Raw genomic sequence first — 24,500 nt, 5'->3', positions numbered from 1 at the left:
AAAAAAATGAGCAAAAAATAATGATTTAGAAATTGGCCCAAATCCATATTTTCTTTCTACAACAAGAGCATTACGTCTTTATTTCCTTTTTGTCTGGATCTGTTTTTCAGGAGTTGGAGCAGTATAAAAGAAATGCAGCGAAGTCATGGAAAGAACTGGAGCTGGAGACATAAGAAATAACTTTATTACACACATGCATTGTTATGTACATTTATCAAACATTTTGCTGTATTTATTTAATTTTTACATTTACATTACATTTTATTTTATTTTTCCATTAATTTATGCATGTTTGGTTAACCAAACTAATTGTTCATTCTACTGCTAATAAAATTAGCTCTTCCTAAAACAAGTTACAACAAGTTTTTATTATTAAAACATCCTTTACAGTCACTTATTCCTGACAGTACTAATTATTATTATGAATTATTTATTAAATATTTTTGAAGTACAATCAGCAGATGTTGGGGAGTTTTAAGTAGAGTATCTTGCAAAGGTTTGACCTTCGTGAAATATTATCATAACACTGATTATCATCCCTGAATTTGTGAGTACATTACATGCACTATGCACTACGTTCTCATTGGTCATCTTCAACCAATGTTCTTTCTATCACAACCTTTTTGGGGTTATTTGTGTGCTTGTTTGTAATGCCATTGTTTTTATTGATTCGGTCAATTTAGATAAAGATATAAAAAATAATAATGAACTCTAGGTTGCTGGTGTTTCAAGTGTTTCCTTCAATGCATTTTAATGCTCTCATGCTGAAATAACCTCAAACTGATTTTACAAAAAAAGATTTTGTTGGAAGCTGCTAATTTCATTTGCTTTAAGAACTCTAAAGTCCGGTTCACAAAGCATCTAAAGTGCAGACACAAGTATTAGAATAATGTTAGAATGACAAGTTAAAAAAAATTATATTTGTTTTACAACACTTGATAAAAATAATCACTTATATGGTAACGAAAGATAAAAAAGGGTTGGATCATTGGTGTAACAAATTAGGTTTTTAAAGAAAAATGAAGGAAGACGGGGCCAATGAAGACTACCAGGACTATTTAAAATGAGCAAGAGCTGAATTCAGTTATTTTTTTATTGCTCATGTTTTTGTTTAACTGTATAGTGATATTTTTAATCATAAACTTTTGGTAAATTCTTCTGCTTCAAGAAAAAAGTATTTAAATTATTATTGACTGCACACTTAGAGCAAACATTGACAGAAATCCACAGACCACAGATAAGCTAAATGACTTCATATTTAAAAAATATTTTGGTTTGTTTCTTGTATGTTGAAGAAAAATGCTAAGCAGCATCAGCAGAAGACACGGTTATTCATAATAAACAGCATGTTAAGTCGTCAAATGTGATTTAAGCTGTGTTTTTGTTTTAATCAAATAACAAAAAATGGTCATTGAATGACAAGTTTTTTGCTTTAGTGGCGGATGAGTTTGTCCCTGATCTTGAAGCCAATTATTCCCATCACAACCAAAGCAGGGAGGAAGGAGTAGAGCAGAACAAAGTCTAGTGTGTATCGGGACAAGGCACCAGGATATCCCTGGTCAATGATCTGTTCTCCTGTAGTCACCACACAAGCTCCTGGTAAGGGTCTCGTTGCATCTGCAACAACAAATAACATAAATGATGAAGAGATAGTCAGATTTTCTGAACCAGCCAACAAGAACCTTGATTTTACAATGTGCTCAGCCAAGAATCCTTGAACATTGAACTCATTCTTTATCGGTTGCAACATCAAATGTCTGAGTTTCAATTGGTCAGCAGAATAAAAACAGAGTATAAATGTGAATGTTTGTGTACTTTCATTTAGGAAAGCAAAGCACCTTTTGCTTTTTTTAAAAAGATCTGTTTTGCAGCACTAGTGGTCTATATTTTGTCTTTTTTTTTTTTTTAAGTGGGCAGACACAGTGGGGTGAACAGTGGGGAAGAAGCTAGAATCTAAAATAGGAAACATCAGGATGCCCAACAATCCATTTCTTTATTAGGTGGAAAAAGATTTGTGACATGGTAAAACAGCTTACTGCAAATGAACTCCAGATCAAGGAACTCTGTGACGATGAGAAGTTCACAGCTGTATTTCTGGAAGGTCAGGTAGCTGAGCAACTGAAATAACCGCGGCATCTGCGCCGTGCTTCTATAATCAGGAAGAGAGAAATTGAAGTAAACATAATAATATGTACTCACTGCCAATCATGTTCAAAAGTTACAATTTAAATATCTATTTTAAAAAGGATCTGACATTTTGACAGGTATCTTAAAATGAGGTACCAGTAATGTGTGTCTAACCTGAGGAAGCCAGATCCCACCAGGATCCCTGCAATGTTTAGTAAAGCCACTCCAGTGTTGACCATGTTAGGGTCTTGGACCACTCCTAATAGCGCCACTGTCAACAACTCCCCTGACAAAAGGGTTGAACAAATAAACAAATATTTGAATAGAGGTAAATTGTTCAATTAAAGTTTTAAAGATCTGCACTCTGAGGTTGGCAAAACATCAACAATACTAATACTATGACACCAGTCAAAACATGGTCATCATGGCCTTTTTCCTCTATTTGATCTGAAAAAAGTAAGTTTTACAGAACCCAAATGTGCACTTGGTAAACCAAATGAAAGGAGTTTGTTTATTATGTGTGTGTGTGGGTGTGTTATGAATCATAGCAGTGGTTACAACATTTTAGACATTTTAGAACACTCGATACTTTCTTCTACAGACAAGCTTTATGTAGATGCTGATTTCATTTTCCAGCAGGATCTAAAACCTTCACAAGCTGCCAAAGTACAAAAAACTGATTCAATGACCATGCTGTTACTCTGCTTGATTGGCCAGCAGACTGACCTGACCTTAACCCCACAGTGAATCTATAGAGTATTGTCAGGAAAATGAGAGACACAGACCAGGCTGATCACCTCCATGCCATGCTGCACTGATGCAGTAATTCAAGAAATGGAGCCCTGAACCAGTATTATACTGTACAGTACTGGGACATACATTTCAGTAGGCACACCTTTCTGTATAACAAATCTAGTTTTATTGGTCTTATTCAGATGTTCTGAAAAACAAAAACAGCTGAATTTAGGGTTTTAATTACAAGCCAAAGCCATCAAAGTTAACATGCAAAAATGCTTAAAATATATCATTCTGCGTATCACATGCCTGAAACCACACTTATTTATATACACTATAAGAAGAAACAAAACCATTTTTTCTGTCTGACATTAAATCAGATGTTTTTCCTGTTTTGGGTCAGTTAGGATTATTTCTGCGTCAGTTATTTCTATTTGTTTAAAATGCCAGAAAATTAAGAGCGTTCATTCAGAAGATTACAAACTTCTGTAATTGCCTTTGAATAAACAAAATCCAGAGAAATCAGCAAAGATATTAGGAAGAGTATTGTGGACCTCCACCAGTTTCCAAATACTTGATGTTCCATGTGCACATTAACCTCAGAATCAAAAACAAGCTCTTGCGAAGATGTTGGCTGAAGCTTGGGAAGTTTGACTTTCCACAGTGAAATGATTTCTGTACCAATATAGGCTGAATATGCAAATGAACTCAGGGACGTGTTTGTCCATATTCACTATTGCGACTTTGCAGGAAAAAGGAGGGAAGTTTGCAAGTGCCCAACTATAAAGCATGGGAGTGGCAGCATCATGTTGCGGGAGTGTTTTGCTGCAAGGACTGGTGCACTTAAAAAAAAAACCAGATGGTTTAAAACAGTTTGATGGGCATTTCTAGTAAATTTTAAGGAAATTGAAACTTCTGAATTAGAGGTAGCAATATATATTTATAAAGAATTCGCTTCGTCTTTATTCTTGCATTTAGCAAATGTGAAAAATTTTGCCAATCCTAACTGACCTAAAACAAACAAAGGTTTTATATATATATATATATAAAAAATATATATATGTATATATCTATATATATACATATATACATACAAATACCTGGTTTCGATTGTATATACAAATTGCACATTTTGAATAGAATTACTGAAATGCATTAACTGTTCAATGATATTTTAATTTATTGAGATGCACCTGCATTTCTGTCTTTTAAAGAGAAGAACATGGGTCTAAGAACATGTCCTTGAGCAAATTTTCACATGAGAAAAAAAATATGTTATATCTATTTTAAGCATAATCGTTTTAGCTTACCTATAATATGTGGAACAAGAACTACAGCAGTAAAACACAAAAAACGCCATGTCTCCGGGTGCATCCCTACTGTCCTGAGAGGGGGAGCAGAAACACAAAATAGAAAACATACAAAATTGAGAGTTATTCTTTTACACAAGACAAATTTAATGCTTTCTGAGGCTCAATTTGCAACTACCCACCAATAAATAAAAGAGCTGAAGATGACAACACTCAGGATGCTGAAGGGCAAGATGTGGATGATATATGCCAAGAACATTTGCCATTTACTGTACAAGCCATCCTGGCTCTCCTGATCACTAATGGCTCGCACCGCAGGGACTGTTGATGCAAACAGAGTCAGCTATTCTGATACTGATCCTTCAAACATGTTTGAACCAGGACCCCGACTTGGGATCTTACAAAAGATTGGAAATATTTAAATAGAACTGTCGAGGTTAATAAGATTTCTAAAATTTATAACTTTTCATTGTCCATTTCCATTGTTGGTGATCTGATCCATGTATAATAGGTGAGTATTAAGTAATCATCTGACATTGCAAAATTTCTTCATCAAATCAAACTGATGGATGCCTTCATAATCTGGGTTCAAGAACTCAATCCACCTAATTCAGTAAAGTCAATACTGTGCAAAATGCAGTTCAGTGTAACATCGGCATTTATCTACAAACTTCAAGGTCAGACTGATAAAGCAGCCACTACCTCTGGCTGTGACTTCTGCTCAATCCATTGTGTTATCATACCTTTTATCATCTTTGCCTGATGTCTACAGCCCTAAAGGAAATGTTTTAGACACAGCTGATAAGTAGGGAAGATACTTAGCAAAGAGAACTGGGCCAGTCAAATATAACTGTTTACATAATTCAGTGTATAACCAACATATGATGTTAATTTTAAGATTAATTGTAAAAAAAGCAAGGTACTGTTTAATTGTTTAACTATAATGTTTTGTGCTTTTATTTAGGAGAGCTTTGAACATATTAACCCCAGAGAGACTAAATTGCATATGCTAAAATGTAATCTAGAATATACTGACATTGTAGGTTGGTAGGGTAAAGTTATCTCAGGTTCACTGAACTGGGGATGGTAAAAAGGTTCATTGCCTTTTGAACATGAATAACTTAACTAAAGCACTCAAACAACTGGGATAAATCTGCATCCACATTTTAACTCAGCCATGCCATCTGATTCAGTTCTGACTTTGAACTGCAGCTGGGAATGACCTCTGAAGTTCTTCTGTGGCGTGAAACACAGCAGACACTTCTATTGGAAACTGTAAGTGGAAGACATATGTATCTCAAAGCCCACAGATGCTCAATCTGTCTGTACCCTGGGGGTGATTGGAAGGATAAATCAGCACTTTGACTTTTTTGACATGTTCTCTACACTGTTTCTGAACAATATGTGCAGTAATGCAACCTACTGCTGTGAGTGCTGCTGTCAGGAGGTGGAGTATGTGGTTTCAGTACAAATTGCCAAAGTAATATCATCAAGGAAGTCAGTACACAAAACACTGTACATCTACCTTCAACACAATATACATCCTGGTGCCATCATTTTAAGTTTAATTTAACACATACAAACTAGTACCAGTTTAGTTCTGGTACCATCTTGTTCGCAGGTATCATAACTTAATGTTCAAAGGAGAACATGGCTAGTTTGAAGTGATAGGAAGCTGTGTTGTTCTCTGTCTTCTGATACATCTCTCCCATTGGTCAGTATCAACACTGATTTAGGTTCCTCTGTTGATTTGGGCAAAATATTAAAAAAACAAATCCCTCCTCTGAACTGGGCAGTTTACTCAACAGCTAGATCCAATAATGACACGTTTACTTTTTCTATACAGTGAACACATTGTACTGTGTCCAACAGAGATAATATTAGTATTTTAGCAAATCCTCACCCAGTAATTCATCAATCAATCAATCCATCATCCATTTTCTTCCGCTCATCCACAATCAGGTTACTGGGGGAAACAGGTCCAGGAGAGAACCCCAGACATTCCTCTCCCTGGAAACATCCTCCAGCTCATTGTGGGGGATCTCAAAGTATTCCCAGGCAAGACGGGATATAGTCCCTCCAGCAAGTTCTAGGTCTTCTCCGTGGCATCTACCCAGTGGGATGTGCTGATAAACCGCCAAACAGAGGGGAATCCCGCTCAGATGCCTGAATGAACTGCGGCATGCAGTTTGTGCAGACGTATAGTGCTATTAGGAAACTTAAGGACAGAACATAGTGGGGTGTACTGTGAGCAGCGCAGGCTCTGCGCTGACTGTCCACAGATGTTTGAGGCTTCATAGTTCAGTGTACCAATTTCCTACATTTCCTACATTTTCTGCCATGGTGTCATCAGATGGAGAGGCAGAACTAATTTGCTGTGTAGCTTTGAAAAAACAAAAAGGAAACGTGGTGTTAAAGGCCATTAAGCCACTCTAGGGACAGAGAAAGGGAATACACCTGTCAGTGCGTGCAGAGCGGCAGTGACACTGCGCGTACTTGCGACCGGCTTCTCGGAGCAGTGTGTTACACATAAAACAGTTTAATGTGGAGACTTTTTCCCATCGGGCAGTTTATTGTATGACAGTGCATACGCTATCGCAAAAATTGGGTTTTGCGCAGTCCAAGGGATGTCCGCTATGAGTCTGCGGAGTCAAGTAGGCTATGCCCGACTATGTTTTGCGCTTAACCCGTAGACGAAAAAAAAAACAAACAAACAAACAAAAAAACCACAGCCCAAAAAAAAAAACGACAGTTGAAGGGCTCAGCCTATCTTCGATGGTCCATAAATTCGTCCAATTGCCCAACCTTAGATGGAACCTCAATATCTCGAGTCTTCAGGCACTGACTTTTTCACAGAGGGTATGGTGACTGGCTTGAGGAGATCCTGAAAGTGCTCCTTCCACCACCTGACAGTATCCACAGTCCAGGTCTGCAGTCCCCTACCCAAAGCCTACACAGCTTGGGATGGTCACTGTTTTCCCTATTCATATTGCCAAACGGTTTTCCAGGACTTCCTTGAGGCCAAACGAAAGTCTCTCTTCATAGCCTTTGTGAATTCCTCCCATGCTCGAGTTTTTGCAACCACAGAAGCCACAAACCCTCTGGCGACCTGGTACCTGTCAGCTGCTTCAGGAGACCCTAAGGAAACCCACATCCTAAAGGTCTCCTTCTTCTTCTTCTGTGTCCACCAGCAGGTCCTCAGGCACTGATAACCTTCAGGTCACAGCTCCTTGGAAGCTGTATCCGTATCAGAGCTCTGTTCAATTCATCATCGCAAAACAGAGTATTCCATAACGCCAACCTGGACATCCATCTTAATTGACAGGGAGAGCATTACTCAGCGAGGCAGCCAAGAAAGCTTTGGAGGAGCTACAGAGATCCACAGTTCAGGTGGGAGAATCTATCGCTAGAAAAAGAATCTCCAACACATTATTAAATTACAAAGTTTAGTAGTCTGGAGCTCAGTCTTGTGATTACCTAGAATGACCATTCCTTTGTCCTATGTACCTATTTAAGTTCAGTTTTGGAGAAACTGTTGCCAGGACAGCTATTAGTTGTGCACTCTGCAAATTTGGTCTTTAAAAAAAGAGTGGCAGGAAGAAATTCACTACTGAAAGAAATCCCCCTGGACACACCATCAGCACCATAACTAGTGTTGTAGCCAGAATCATGCGGTGGAGGCGCTTTATTTCAGCAGGAACAAGTTGGTCAGAGTTGTTTGGAAGATAGATGAAGCTAAATACAGAGTGATCCTGGGAGAAAACCACTTAGGGATGGCAAAGAAACTTGAGAATGGAGCTGAGGTTCCCCTTCATGCAGGACAGCAACACTAAACATACAGCAGGAGCTACAATTAAATAGTTTACATCGAAGCATATTAATGTGTTAATATGGCTCAGCCAAACTCATCCAGTCTGACTGAGCTCAACCTTTTTTATAAAGAAGAATGCAATAAAAATAAGTCTCTAAATGTAAAGCTGGTAAAGACAAGGCCCAAAACATTTGCCGCCACTTTGTGTTGGTGTATCAAACAAAATCGTAATGAAATCCATTAAATTTGTTTTACTATGACAAATGTGAAAAAGCTTTGCAAAGCAGTACAACTGTTAATAAAATGTGACTTGCTATCAACATATCCCAAACCTTGAGTGTTAGAACATGTATGTGGTGTTGGTGGACTCACAGAGAGCAACAGCATTCAGCATGCCAGTGTACGGCGAAGCAGCCACACACTGATAGATCATTCCTATTCGGTCCTGCACCGCACCCTTGGCGACATCCAAATCTAAATGTATGACGAAGAAGGCCACAAAGAAACCGTAGATGAGGTTCTGGGACAGACGCATGAGAACACCAATTCTGTCTCTGGAAAGGTTTCGAACTGTTCGCCTAAACATAAAAAGCACACATCAAAAACAACATTTAAGACACCAAATTCAATAAGAAATGTTTATTTTTCAACAATCTCTGTAAGTAAATTTTCATAAGTAATGCCTATGTGGTAATTATACACCCTTAATGAGATTAGTGTAAATATTACAGACCTAACCAGAAATCCAAGCTTAGCAGCACCATTGGGTGACTCTTTGTTTTTAAACGGGATGGCAGGTTTGTCCGATATCTGCAGGCTCTGCTCCATTTTGTCCAGCATGTTCTGGTAGATGTCAGATCTCTGATAGGATGATGTGATCTCGTGCATTCGGCTGAATGTGGCAGCCTCCCTCTCGCTGCTGCGCGTGTCCACTGATGTAAAGTCAACTGTTTGAAATCATACAAGTTTTTAATGTTTATTGCAGCACGTTTGGGGTTCTGTTAATGTGTAACATTTGTTTTTCAATATTGCTCTGTATCAATGATACCATAGATATCAAAAGGGTTGCAGTACTCTGGGCATTCATATCCACATTGGCTGAAGAAGTCCACCATTTCCTCAGGCTGACCACAAAACACCAGTTCTCCTCGACTCATTATGGCTATCCTGCTGAACACCTGAGAGGCCAAGACACATGAGAACCTATTACTTCACAATATACAAACAAATTGCAAAAGCATTACTACCCCTTGAACCTTTTCACATTTTGTCACGTTCCAATCATATATATTTTATTTGGATTTTATGTGACAGAACATGACAAAGTAGTGCATATAAACAAAGCTGCTGTACTCAGCACACCTTTTAGTAAACAGTAGGTGAATCAGGTGCTGCAGATGAAGATGATCAAACTTGCAAATGCAGAGAAGGTTGGAGCTCAGTGATCAGTTTCCAGCTTTATTGTGCTAAATTTGTAGAAAGGAACATTTGCTGCCATTTGGGTCTTAATCAGTCATTAAGTAGTTTATAGTTATTATATGGGAGGAACAGGATTTGTAGTTTTCAATATTTTTAGAAAGAAAAATCTGAAAAGTGTCGTATGCATTTGTATTTAGCCCCCACCCCCAGAGGAAATACTTTGTAGAATAACTTTTTGCTGTTGTAACAGCAGTAAGATATTTCTCAATCCAGATCCTCATCTAGGAACTGACAGTTTTGCCCATTTTGTTTGCAAAATAGCCGCAGTTCAGTCGGATAACATGGAAAGCATTTGTAAGCAGCAACTCTATTGGGTTGAAGTCTGGGCTTTAACTGGGTCATTGTAACGTATGAATGGGCCTTTGATCGAACCCACTGAATCATTGCTTTGGCTGTATGCCCATGGTTGTTGTTCTACTGGAAGGTGGAAAGTCTTTTGAAGCTTTTAACAGGATTCGGGGGGTTGCCCTTTATTGAGCTCCATCCATCTTCCAAACAATTCTATCCTCCCAGTCCCTGTTGAGAAAAAAAGCCTCGTTTTACCATTAGTATAGTGTAGTTATGCGTATGCGTAGGGCTAGTTTTCCGCCTCATATAACATTCCACATGTAAGCAAAAATATATAGTTCAGGTCCCATCTGACCAAGGCCCGTATTCACAAAGAATCCTAAGACTAAAGCTAGTGAGGAGGACTTTAGTGAGCTTAAGACACTACCTGCTAAATTATGCAGGGTGGATCCCTGCACAATCAAGTAAATGAGCACATACACTTCTATAACAATCATACAATTATAATTATAGAGATAAGATCAGCTTTATCATCCCCCTAGGGTGGAAATCAATCATCTACAACGCTCCCCGTCTGTGAAGAAGTTCACTTGTGTACTGCCATCTCCTTTCTTGCGTCTGATTAAAGCAGGTACCAGTGCTTCTCACTTTAGACAAGGAGATCATAAAATGCTGACAGCAGAGTTCACATTAATATCAAATAGATGAAGTAGGAAAACGACCAGCATGGCAAGTAAACACAGAGGGAACAAAGAGGCAGACTTGGAAACACATTGACGAGCAGATCAGTGCGTCTTTCCCTCCCTCTTTCATGCTTCAGCCTAGGAGGTGAGCAGCTCTGGTTCTGCTGCATTCAGAAGATGGAGAGGAGATTGTAGCACACAAGCAAACTTCTTCACAGATGGGTGGATGTTGTCATCTTATTTACATCTTCCGTCTGTGTATATAGTGTTTAGATTATTGTACTTTATCTTGTCTAGAGTGTGTTTTTATGTACATATGTATTTTTTTGTACTTTTTAAATTCAAAAATATTTTCCCCCTTCATTCATGGTAATTCATTATTTTTGTATATTATTTATTCATCCTTCCTAAAATTACCTCACTAGATGTGAAACTTAAACCTGTCCTGATGCTGAATTAATTAAATTTTCCCCTAGAGGGATGATAAATTTATCTTATTTGTATAATAATAATAATAATTGTATGATTGTTATGGTGATGCCATTTTCCTAAAATGATCACTATGAGCTACTTTTAGTCTAAGGGTTCTTTGTGAATACGGGCCCAGGTTTGTGAAGTTTACAGCTAATAGTTGTCCTTTCAACAGATTATTCCACTTGAGCTTGTCAGGATGTGACATTTTGGACTTTGTGTTTTGTTTTGTTTACTGATTATCATATTTCTCCAGCCCCTCTGGTTAGGTTGTGTTTACTTATTGTTTACATTTTGTTTGTTTACTTCCTAGTCCTTGTGTTCTCTGCTTCCCTTCCTGTCTGTTCAGTCTGTGTGTTGTTAGGTTTCATTACTCTGTAATCTGGTTTGCTTTATGGGTTCCTTGTTTGTTCTTAGATTTGGTGTTTCTTGTGTTCCCTTCAGTTTTTCAGTTTCCTTCAGTTCATGTTTATCCCTGATTCTTATGCTTTATTTTTATCTTTGTTTATAGTTTTGTTTTAGGTCTGCTCGGTGTCTTGTTAATTACTTGTATTAGGTTCACCTGTTCCCTCTGCCTTCCTGCCTCCTTGCCTCACCTGTCCTTAGTTCCTTTGATTACCTGCCTTTGTTTTCTCTCTACATATTAGTTGGTTTGTTTCATTATGTTTTTGTGGGTTCCTTGCGTTACAACTCGACCCTTTATCCTCGTCCCTGCCTTGAGTCTCCATGTTCCTGCAGTGTCTGTAATGTAAGTGTTTGGATCTCGACCCTGTTCAGTACCTGCAGTGTTTTTGTTACGTTTTGACTTTTTTTTATTAAAGCTGAGAGACTGCTTTTTGAAATGCTGCTTCCAAGCTCTTGTCTGCGCTTTGGTCCACTCCAAAACCCCACCGTGACAGCTGTGGATCTCTGCAGCTCCTCCAGAGTTACCATGGGTCTCTTGGCTGTCTCTGTAATTAATCATCTCCTTGACTGACATGTCAGTTTAGGTTGACATAATATCTTGGTAGGTTTGGGGTGGTGTCATACTCTTTTAATTTTCAGATAGCCCTGCTTTAAACTTCTTTCAACTTTATTTCTAACCTGGTGTGCCCTTTGATCTTAATGATGCTGTTTGTTCACTAATGTCTAACAAACAAAGAACAGCTGTGCTTGTTCTGGGATTAAATCACACATATATCACAAATAGTAAAGAGATTTGCAAATAGTAAAATTATATTTCGGTTTGACCTACTCCAGCCATTGTAGTCCTTAATATTATTATAGTCACTTGTGAGTTTAATTAATATTCCCAGCACTACCTCCTTGAAAACCTTCTCATTTCTCCTTGACAATTAGTGAACAACAGTCTGTTTGTGTCACATATAGTATCTTCTCAACCCTCATTGTACCTGCTCAGGAGCAGGGATGAGAAAAGTAGGTACCGGTGTACAGAAAAAACAGTAATGGAAACGCTTGCAAAGCAGGCCAGGTGGAGTGTTGCTGGGCTAAATTGAGCCAGTGGAAAAGGGGCATTACTTTTCCAGGCTGTCCCTCTGAGGAGCATTTAACAGTCAGAGTGCCAATATCAGTACTATGCATATTTACACTAATTCCACCTTGCCTGCTTTTGTAATAACACTGTAAATATACATATTTACTTTAGAAATATCCTTTATACTGTACCAAATTTATATATTGGTGTGTAAAATGTCTGTACATTGAAAGCAAAGTGAAACTGAAGTCACAATTCCTTGTTTGTGTCCACAAACCTGGCCAATAAAGCTCATTATGACAAAGTATATGTATAATGTATGATTATAAAATGACACAATGTAAAAAGATTCAAGGGGTGTGAATATTTCTGCAAAACACTGTACAGTATGGTGCAAGAATATCTCTGCCCTCTATATTTTAGTTCCACTTTCTTCAAAACAGTTATATACAGTTTCTTTGCCTTTCTGAAGGTCAGTTGAAGTTCATTTTTGGACTTTTGCTGCTACTGCTATTTCACTGTCTAGTATCAAATCAATTCTCTTTGGCTTATTTTTAAGGTGCAATAGATGCTTCTGTTTATAATGACCAACAATGCATCCATTGTTAATTAAAAGTGCTTCTACTTAATTTTTGGAGACATTTGTAGTGCAGAAGAATTAATTTTCTAACAACTACAACAACATAAAGTTACTTCAATGAACAAATCTGTTTCTTCAAACAATCCTTCAGAAGACACCTTCAGTCACTCCTTTTTTTCTTTTCATCTTAAAACCCACCCTGAAGAGCTCTGAGCGCGGCTGATGGATGGTTACAATGACGATGCGGTCCCTCCTTGCCAGCTCTGCCAGCAGCACCACGATCTGATTGGCGGTCATGCTGTCCAGGCCAGTGGTTGGCTCGTCCAGTAAGATAACCCCTGCAGGAACATCATCCCAGTGACATCATCAGTGTCACATAATGAAGCACTGAGCACAAGTTAAAGATAGGACAACTCCTCCTTACCCAAGTTGGAAACTTTAAACAGTACTTCTTATAAAGTAGCACTTGCAGGACTCTCTGTAGGTCCAACGTAACTTGTGAAGATAAGTGAGTTCTCTTTTTTTAGTTAATTACTGTAATTGGGACAATTAAAAGATTGCCTCTTTGCATTATGAAAGCAGGGTGGAATTAGCAGATGCTTTAATTGTGAGATTAATTCATTTCCTGGTTGATTGGAGAAGCAGCGAATGGGAACTTCTCATTACTCCGACTATGACTCTCTGGGAATGTGTCTGTTCATGGACATTTAATCCTGAATGAGGACCAAGACCCTCAGTCCTCCCTGGAGCACTCTAGACCTGATAAACCACACCTGGGAGGAGCACGAGCACACACACACACACACACACACACGCACACACACAGGTGGGTCTGTGCTCATTCCCTTCATGGTGTGATAAACCAGTTTTTTAATACTCAACTCAATCTCCCCATCCCTTTCCCTGTCCTTTCCTGATCCAAATACCATTTAGATGTTTTTGTTTCTTTCCAGTGGGCACTTTGAAACTCTTAGGGTAAGATACAGGTCATGTGTTGAACTTCTGTCATTTAATTGCCTAAATTAGCAGGTTTCAGTGAAAATTTCAAATCAGATGTTTCAAAGCTTGCATATCCTGCTCAGTTCTTTCAGGTAATTTCTTAATGGAGTGTGTGTGTACAGTTTTTAAACACACTTTATAATGTTTCTTTCCAATGACTAAACTTTGCTTTGTTAGGTCAGTTATGAAAACTATTTACAATATGCCAGAAAAATGAGAGCAAGAATTACAAATATTTTCTCAAAAGCCACAAGTTTAAATATACTGAGATTACAATACTATTAAACAATTTGGAAAACCCCAGGTGATTGAGCCATGGCTTTGTAAGTTTCTGATCTTTTAATTCACAAGACCTGAGTTAAATAGAACCACAACTGTGGATCTATTGTAAGGTAACTGCTTAAACTCACTGCTTCTTCATCTGACATCATGGAGAAATCTAAAGAAAACAGCCAACGGAGATAATTGTGGGCCTCCATAAGTCATTCAGTGAGGAAGAAGCTATCACTCTCAAAGCAACATAAAAAGCCAGATTACAATTTGCAAATGCATTCAGAAACAAAGATCTTAATTTTTAGAGATACAGATACTGTGGTCCAGTTGAAGCTTGGGGACAAATAGGTCTTCCAGATGGAAAATGACTGCAAGCATTCCACTAAATTGGTTGCAAGTGGCTTAAAGACAACATAATTCATGTTTGCAGTGGCCATCACAAAGCCCTGACCTCAATCATGTAGAAAATTTGTGAGTAGGGCTAAAAAGGCATGTTTGACCAAGCCGCCCTACAAACCTGATACACCAGTTCTGTCAGATGGAATGGGCCAAAATTCTAGCAAACTATTGTGAGAAGTTTGAAGAAGAAAACCCAAAAGCGTTTGACCAAAGTTATACAGTTTAATAGGCAATTCTACCAATTACAAAAAAATTTATATAAACTTCTGATTTTAAAGAACAAAAATAAAGGGAAAACAAATATCTAAAAATGTATTTCTCAATACTGTGGCATTTAGCAATTATAAATAATTTTGGTATTCCTAAGTGACCTAAAACAGGAAACGTTTAGTCTTATTTAATGTCAGACAGTGAAAAAATGTTTTGCCTCTTTGTATACAATCTTGTTTTATCTGTTTTGCACTATAAATATTTTTTTTCTGACAAAAATGGCTAAGATGTGGCATTCATGGGCAACAACTGCCTCAGGGTTTAGAAGCTTAGCTTGCTAGCTTGTGTGACCTTTGTATTAACACTGTTGCTGTACTGGTTAAGGCATAAAATGTAACTGAAATAGTGATACATTTTAATAAATCTATTTTAACAAGGTGGCCTTGTAAATCTTCTGACCACAAAAGCTAAATGTGCAGTTTATGGGGAACCCCTGTCTCAGGGTTGAGAAGCTCAGGTTGCTAAGAAGCTTGATTTTTGCACTGTTGCTAAAGTGGCTAAAGCTGGATGCCTAAATTCTTGCTCCAATAGAGCACTTTCTCATTTATAAGTCATATGACAGTTTTTAATTTTTTGTAGGTTTATATATCATCCATTATACAACCCTGATAAAAATATCAGTCATAGCTAGCATAGCTAACAGCTAACAACCAAAATCTTCAGTTGGATTGTATGATGAAGTTTAGGGCCAAACTAAGAGATTATTTTTTATTTTTGGAAATTACGAGAATAAAGTCGTAAAATTACAAGAATAAAGATATGTTGTTTTGAGAATGACGTAATATTATGAGAATAAAGTCGTAATATTATGGTAATATTGCGAGAAAAAAGTGTTAATATTATGAGAAAAAAAAGTTGCTTTAATGAAAGCAAAGCTTCAATAGAGTTAGCAAGATCTGCTCAGCCAAACAGCAGCCTCAGCCTGAGCCCAACATTCACTTTCACTCATACCGTACAGTCAACATTACGTTACATTACATTACGTTACATTACGTACAGTCAATATTACGTTAGCTTACCAGCTAACATAATATTCTCATAATGTTACAACTTTATTCTCGCAAAATGATGACTTTTTTCTCGTAATAAAAAAAATACTCTTAATCTGGCCCTAATACTCCGTTGTCGGATTGTAATCAAAACGTGTTGGGAGGATTTATCACCAAAACAAACTGGTTAATGTTGTTAGAATTAAATCAATATTTTAAAAATTATAATTACAATTTAATATGCTGTATTAAAGTTTTAATAATTTTAATGATTAATATTTAATACCTTCCAAAATTCCTTTTTATTGTAAATAACATTTGTATATTTTTTAAGGCCTAATATGTACTTTTATCTGCATAACAGATCTGATATTTACAGCTTAAGAAATAATGTCTTGCCATTCTTCATGTCCTCCTATTGATTTCAATTTGCTGCAGACTTTGTGAGCCTTTTTTCCCAGGTAAAATGTCAGTAACTCCTCTCTAACAAAGGCATAACTTACTTGGATCTTGGAGTAACTGGCTAGCGATGGAGACCCTCCGTCTCTCACCACCAGAGATTCCTGGGAAAATCCGACCTCCAATAACACTGTGCGCCACATGACTCAGACTCAACTCAGCCATCGCTGCCGACACCTACATGTAAACCACAGGTCAAGGTCAGAGAACAAGATATACTGATTATCAATGGGAGATATCTCTTCGTTTGTTGAGTGGCAAATGGTTTCGTTTTTTTCTGGTTGAAAATAAAGGAAATACCAGAGTTTACCTTTTGCATAAATGTAAAATCTTTTTTCAAAGATTATAACTAAAGCTTCTTTGTTTTGCTTTTTCCCCTAAGAAGTGTGAAATACAGGTCCTTCTCAAAATATTAGCATATTGTGATAAAGTTCATTATTTTCCATAATGTCATGATGAAAATTTAACATTCATATATTTTAGATTCATTGCACACTAACTGAAATATTTCAGGTCTTTTATTGTCTTAATACGGATGATTGTGGCATACAGCTCATGAAAACCCAAAATTCCTATCTCACAAAATTAGCATATTTCATCCGACCAATAAAAGAAAAGTGTTTTTAATACAAAAACGTCAACCTTCAAATAATCATGTACAGTTATGCACACAATACTTGGTCGGGAATCCTTTTGCAGAAATGACTGCTTCAATGCGGCGTGGCATGGAGGCAATCAGCCTGTGGCACTGCTGAGGTCTTATGGAGGCCCAGGATGCTTCGATAGCAGCCTTTAGCTCATCCAGAGTGTTGGGTCTTGAGTCTCTCAACGTTCTCTTCACAATATCCCACAGATTCTCTATGGGGTTCAGGTCAGGAGAGTTGGCAGGCCAATTGAGCACAGTGATACCATGGTCTGGAAACCATTTACCAGTGGTTTTGGCACTGTGAGCAGGTGCCAGGTCGTGCTGAAAAATGAAATCTTCATCTCCATAAAGCTTTTCAGCAGATGGAAGCATGAAGTGCTCCAAAATCTCCTGATAGCTAGCTGCATTGACCCTGCCCTTGATAACACACAGTGGACCAACACCAGCAGCTGACACGGCACCCCAGACCATCACTGACTGTGGGTACTTGACACTGGACTTCTGGCATTTTGGCATTTCCTTCTCCCCAGTCTTCCTCCAGACTCTGGCACCTTGATTTCCGAATGACATGCAGAATTTGCTTTCATCCAAAAAAAGTACATTGGACCACTGAGCAACAGTCCAGTGCTGCTTCTCTGTAGCCCAGGTCAGGCGCTTCTGCCGCTGTTTCTGGTTCAAAAGTGGCTTGACCTGGGGAATGCGGCACCTGTAGCCCATTTCCTGCACACGCCTGTGCACGGTGGCTCTGGATGTTTCTACTCCAGACTCAGTCCACTGCTTCCGCAGGTCCCCCAAGGTCTGGAATCGGCCCTTCTCCACAATCTTCCTCAGGGTCCGGTCACCTCTTCTCGTTGTGCAGCGTTTTCTGCCACACTTTTTCCTTCCCACAGACTTCCCACTGAGGTGCCTTGATACAGCACTCAGGGAACAGCCTATTTGTTCAGAAATATTTTTCTGTGTCTTACCCTCTTGCTTGAGGGTGTCAATAGTGGCCTTCTGGACAGCAGTCAGGTCGGCAGTCTTACCCATGATTGGGGTTTTGAGTGATGAACCAGGCTGGGAGTTTTAAAGGCCTCAGGAATCTTTTGCAGGTGTTTAGAGTTAACTCGTTGATTCAGATGATTAGGTTCATAGCTCGTTTAGAGACCCTTTTAATGATATGCTAATTTTGTGAGAGAGGAATTTTGGGTTTTCATGAGCTGTATGCCAAAATAATCCGTATTAAGACAATAAAAGACCTGAAATATTTCAGTTAGTGTGCAATGAATCTAAAATATATGAATGTTAAATTTTCATCATGACATTATGGAAAATAATGAACTTTATCACAATATGCTAATATTTTGAGAAGGACCTGTATTTGCTCAAGGTAGAAAACCCCTCAAAAGCGGACAGACCACAGAAGGCTTAAAAAAATCACCTTTTTTGTGATGGCTTCTGCTGAGTGTTTCTGCAGGGCCAGCTGTGCAGTGTAAGTCAGAGTCTCCTCCACTGTCAAATAACTCAGCAAGTTATCACTCTGAAAAACAGACAAAAAATGAAAACAGGTTGGTAAAAATCATGTAACGACACAAAATTATCAATGAGTGTATGAATTGACTTCCTGAGTGTCCAAGTAGATTATTCCCCCCTTTTTAGTTAAACTAGCCATCTCATGCTCTATTAAGCTTTAATATTCACTCATTACCAAAGGTTGTCCTAACAAACAACTTAGCAGACATTTTAAAAACACCTGTTGTTGCTGTTTGAAACACCATACCATATTTTTATTATAAACTCTTCAGATCACTTAAATATATTAAAAAACAATGCACAAGTAAAATAAACCCAAATATAACATTAAATGTGCATCAACAACACACCAAAACATAATTCAATTTTAATTTGAAAATGTCTCTATTTTTTCACCTGGGTACCATACGGTTAAGTAAGAAGTTTGTTTCTGATTGAAAATGAGACACTCAAGAGATAAACAAATGTAAAAGGTGGATCTCTTTAAAAAAAGAAATATTGGGTTTTTTTTTACATTTCATTGAAACAATAGCTTGTTATTATGCTGTCCTGAACAATCAATGGAAAAATGTTTACATATTTAAGTTGGTATTCTGATGTTTTTTTTTTTTTTGGTAATAAGCTCCAAGACTTTCAGGTTGGAAGGCCTCCTTGGCATCACCCTAATCTTTAGCTTCCTCCACAGATTCTCTATCAGACTCAAGTCAGGACTCTGGCCGTGCCTCTCCAAAACATTAATATTACGTCCAGTCATGAAAAACATTTGGGTAAAACTAAAAGATTACTATAAACCTAAATCTTCCAGGTGTATGAATAATTTTGGGCTTATAGCTGTTGTATTTAGCTCTGTTAGCTAGCTTTAATGATCGCATCCAAATGCAAGAAATTTGAGGTTGAGATTTTTAAAGAGGATCCTGATTTTAATAGTTAAATCTGTTGCCAACTTAATGATGCATGTAGAAGCTGCATGTATTCCTGTTTTGTCGTGAAATTTAAATATTTGATACACCATTTGAAGCCAATTTTAACCTTTGATAACTTTCGGTGAACAAAATCTGGAGAAAATACTGACTCATTTTCAATTTAAAAGGTACTGATTTGTTTAAATAATGTGTATAATTTGGTAGATTTACACCAACATTTTGTCGTTGTGAAACGCTCTAAGAATTAAGGCACTGCTATAGAAAAATAAAACAAATCTCTGTTTTGAAACCAACTAGCTCGAACCTATTGTATATTATCTGAGTTTGCACCTGTTATGCTCAAGACAGTCAGAGACAATCCATGTTTTATTGTTAAATCCAGTCAGATGGGTGGCAGATTGAAGGGAGCTGTAAAGCCATATTGTATTCTTAGATTTATAAACCTTAGTACATCTACATTTTTACATCAATGACCTTGGATGAACATTTCATGGCTTTTCATGATGTTCAGCTGCCCACGAAGGTAATTTATTTGTCATACAACAAACATTAGGATTCAATAGTTCTGTCCCACAATCTCTGTTCCTAATTCGCATAAAAGAGCCTGATCCGAGCAATGGAAGATGATGATTTAAGCATGAAAAAAAAAAAAATCTCACAAAATAAAATGTAATGCTTTGAGTAAATGTCTATTATCAGTGCTTATAGAATATTTTAAACCTTGGTTTTACTCTTGTGAGTACATTATCCACAAAGTACTCATCATCTAAACTTTTGATTTAAATTATAGAGTTAAAGATGTGTTAACAGGTAGTGTTCATAGTCCCGTTCACTGTCTTTGTAGCACCTCCATCCACACTTAGAATCATCAATTCAATTCAATTCAGTTTATTTAAAAAGCGCCAATTCACAACAGTCAGGTACATACATTCCAATTAATCGTAACCATTGAACAGTGCAGTCAGATTCAGTTATTTATTCAAATTGGATAAAACGTTTTTCTATCTAAGGAAACCCAGCAGATTGCATCAAGTCAGAGATTTGTAGCCTTCATTCATATATTTTTATGCCTTATATTTAAACGTTCTAGTTTTCTTGGTTATTCACACACGCTTCAAGCAGCTGAACCTGCTGCCTGCTTCAATTAGCACATGGCACGCCTCCCATTCCCAGTCCTCCTTATTGTCTCCTCCGAATGACTTTAATATCAGGAGCTCATATCAGCCCCTCATCTATGGATTAGCAGTGGAAGTTAATGACGAAGCTTAAAGAGCAGAAGGCTTTGCTATCAGCTAGAGGAGAGAGACGATTTGAAATTAATCAAAGCCCGTTTTTAAAACTACTGTTTTTAATTCAAGCTTTGGACACACATGACCGCCTCTCATTGAGAGATTAAGTGTATGAGGAGGCTATCAAGGGCATTAAGTTAATTTCATAAAGAGGGCAGGGCGAGCTATTTGGAGATTTTGCCAAAGGGTGTATGTCTCTGTGCATGTGATCTAAAATACCGTTCACAAGTCTTGGTACCTGTGGTAAAGATGTGTAAAAAGTCCTTAAAACAAATTCAGCTCTTACAGCAGGAATACATACTGTACTCACATTCAAATAAAAAAATCTAACCTTTAGTTTGAATACATTTATTCAGAGGGGGAAACAAAACATTCTTTATTTAAATCTCTGATGCCACAAATATTGTCTCTCTTATCAATTCTTATAAAATACACTTGACCTCTTTAAGTTGATCAAAGTATAGCAACCTTTAATTAGTGATTCCCCATTTCTCTGGGGAACAAATGAGGCTGTGACACACAGGTCAATTTATATGGCCCACTATTCAAAATCAGAAAGACAGGAGAACATGCTCTTTAGTTAAAACAGATATAAGTTGAATTCATAAATCAGGAAATACGCTACTGACCTAAACTTCCTCATATCTATAGTCTAAAGTTTAAAACAAGTGAAATTGCAACAAACACAGCTAGACGAGAAATACATGGACCCCACCACGGGATTTTAAAGAAGATTAAAAAACTGTCCAAAGTTTACTGTAAGAGAACTGCAGAGACAATGCTATCTTCCTGTCATCTAGTTTTCAATGATTTAATTTAAGGCTTTTGTAAAATTGTTTAAGGTTTAGAAGGAAAGTAGGAGAAGGTGCTGTATTTGTATGAGTGAAAGAAAGTATACATATAAATATGCAACTTTTCTTCATACTTTGCAGACATCCTACAGATATTATTACTGGCATTTTTGAATAACCAGATATCATAAGGTCTGGAAGTTTTTTAGTTTATTCTAGTGAACTAATAATGGAAAAATAATGTCAGTCAGTCATTTTCTACCACTTATTCCATAGTGAGTTGTGGGGAAGCTGGTGCCTATCTCCAGCAGTCTATGGGCGAGAGGCAGGGTACATACCCTGGACAGGTTGCCAGTCCATCACAGGGCAACACACAAACAACCATGCACACACTCAGTCATACACCTAAGGGCAATTTAGAGTGATCAATTAACCTAACAGGCATGTCCTTGGACTGTGGGAGGAAGCCGGAGTCCCCGGTGAGAACCCACGCATGCATGGGGAGAACATGCAAACTCCATGCAGAAAGACCCCAGGCTGGGAATTGAACCCAGGACATTCTTGCTGCAAGGCAACAGTCCTACCAACTGCGCCACCGTGCAGCCCAGAAAAATAATGTTTATATGTTTAAGTCCTGGGTCTGTATTCACAGAATCCTCTCAGAGAGCTCCTATCTTAGCCTAAAAATTCCTGCCAAGAAGTCAAGAATCTTAAGAGTAATTTAGCTAGCGGCTGAAAGCGACTCTGAGTGCGGAGACAACATAAATTCCTATCTTGGTGAGGTGTGGGGTCAACACCATAGAGAGTAGTGTTGCTAGGTCCTGTCCTGCTGCTGAAACTATTTAATTCCCCCCTAGTGAGATGACAAAGTTAATCTTATCTCTATATTAATAATTCTATCAATGTTTTAGAAGTATAAAACGTAATGTGTTCCTTTACTCCACTGATTAGTGGGAGCATCCCTGCATGATTGAGCGATTCCCTGTTGTTCACTGTCTTTTCGCCATCTTCTCTGCTTAAGACACTTTTAGGCTCAAGTCCTCCTTACTACTCTTAACATTTGTTCACTTTAGGAGCTCTCTTAAGGCCTATGGTGCTTTGTGAAAAACTTACTGAGGTTAAATTCTAAGAAAAATCTTACAACTCAAGATTTCTTTTAGAATGACGTCACTTTTAGTCTTAGGATTCTTTGTAAATACAGGCCCTGGTGTTCCCCTGGCCCATTTTCAAAAAAGTATACCAGTTTTTAAACTAAACCAGTTTACATTCAGTGTTGAGAAATTATTCAGACTTGTGAATTCATATAATATAGTTGGATTTGTCTGTGTTACCTGCAAGACATAGGAGAAACAGTCCTGATATTCTTCTCTCTTGAGTTTTCTGCCATTAATGAAGACCTCGCCCAGCAGAGTGCTGGAGCTTCCAATCCGGCCAGCAATGGCATCCAACAGAGTAGTTTTGCCCGAGCCTTTCCAAGGCAGAATTAAAACACAATCATGGATAAATACCATAAACTGACACATATGGTGCATGATTCAAGTTTGAGCACAAAACCGGAGGAATGAATCCTATTCGAGCCCTCTTTCTGTTCCCTTTCTGGGCTCATGAGACGAAAAAAGAAGAGATTCCAACTTTTTTTTGAGTAAAGTAAGAATCTTAATTTTTTGTGTGTGTTTTAGCAAATTTATTCCAATTTCAGTTTTCAATTCAATTTAAGTTGTGTAAGTAGTTTCATGAATCTCAAACTAATCTACAAATCAGTTTGAGATTTTCTAATTTGACCAAATCACTGTTTCTGAATTACTCAGTTGAGGTTTGGCTATTATGGGTAGATTTTGAAATAGCACTGATGAAACACAGTAAAGATTCATTAATAAACAATGTAAAGTTGACTTGTTTCAACCGTGCACATCACAGAGGGCAACCCCAACATGCTGTATGACGATGACAAGAAGCAACAGAGAATCTGCTTGGGGTACAACTGATAGACAACTTCAGCTTTTCTCCTTGCCCTTGGCTGTCTTGTTGTCTTTTCATTTTATTAGGAATTGAGATGAAATGAAACAGCATTTCTCTTACATGATAGCAAAGAGTTAAATAAATAAGATAATTGCATTATTAAATAATTTTTGGTGTCAGATATACAAAGGGAACTGCTGAGTTTATTTAACACATTGAGTTTGTGTCCTTTTGTACTTTAGATATACCTCTTCACATCTTTTTCCAGATCTGATAAAAACAGGCAGCAATGACTGAACGTGTTGCTCTTTTGACCAGCGTACAAACCTGAATTACCCAGAATACCCATGATCTGCCCGCTGTCTACGTGGAAGGAGATGTCATTGAGGATCTGACGAGTCCATCGCTTCCTGCAGGATCGTAAGTCCCACCATGGTCCAACACGCTCACTAAAATAAATACAGAGACAGACATAGGCGATATTCTAACTGTGATTTTATTTAATTCGCCAAAGCTGTAAATAAAGAGCTGAAATAGGTTATCCTGTAAAGACACACACCACTAATTGTCTTCTGCTGAATAAATTTGGCAGTATTAATGACATAAATTCAATCTAAAACAGCCTGCATATATTTTGATTATCAGTTCACATGTAAAGCTGTTTGCATGCAATGTTTACCTGACAGTGTAGGAAATGTTTCTGACACTGAGACAACAGGACGGCTCTGATCTCTCCTCTCCACCTTCCCTGCACACATCACTCTTCGCCTCGGACACAAACTTGAACAACCCTGCAGCTTTTGTCCCATTCTGTGGCTCCCCCGCTTCGAGGGAATCAAATCTGTTCATGTCTCCGATCAATCTTTGATTTCAAGCAAACAACTGGACATCAGTTTAATAGTCCTCAGGTCTCAGACTGTGTTTGTGAGCAGCTGTGCTCTAAAGAGCTGCAGTGCAGGGTCAGTGGTGTCTTTCCGAACCATAAAAACACAGTTAATATCTGTTATCTCTGAGAACTTTGATCTGGAGTTGT

General features: G+C 37.8%; 1 protein-coding gene across 1 annotated transcript; it reads right to left on the bottom strand.

Annotated features, from left to right (window-relative positions):
• Positions 1-162: 162 nt before the first annotated feature.
• On the bottom strand, positions 163-24,447 carry abcg5 (ATP-binding cassette, sub-family G (WHITE), member 5). The gene is made up of 14 exons (XM_047350682.1): positions 24,147-24,447; positions 23,795-23,916; positions 22,840-22,976; positions 18,414-18,512; positions 16,392-16,524; positions 13,157-13,296; positions 9,032-9,161; positions 8,717-8,930; positions 8,356-8,561; positions 4,355-4,493; positions 4,173-4,246; positions 2,302-2,413; positions 2,037-2,149; positions 163-1,617 (listed from the first exon to the last, which is right to left on the bottom strand). Exons 1-14 carry the CDS (start codon positions 24,314-24,316, stop codon positions 1,433-1,435), a joined length of 1,974 nt encoding a protein of 657 aa, XP_047206638.1. The 5' UTR covers positions 24,317-24,447; the 3' UTR covers positions 163-1,432.
• Between the last annotated feature and the right edge of the window lie 53 nt (positions 24,448-24,500).

This window comes from Girardinichthys multiradiatus, chromosome 22 (genome assembly GCF_021462225.1).
Source record: "Girardinichthys multiradiatus isolate DD_20200921_A chromosome 22, DD_fGirMul_XY1, whole genome shotgun sequence".
Taxonomy (NCBI): domain Eukaryota; kingdom Metazoa; phylum Chordata; class Actinopteri; order Cyprinodontiformes; family Goodeidae; genus Girardinichthys; species Girardinichthys multiradiatus.
This window is presented reverse-complemented; position numbering and strand designations above follow the sequence as displayed.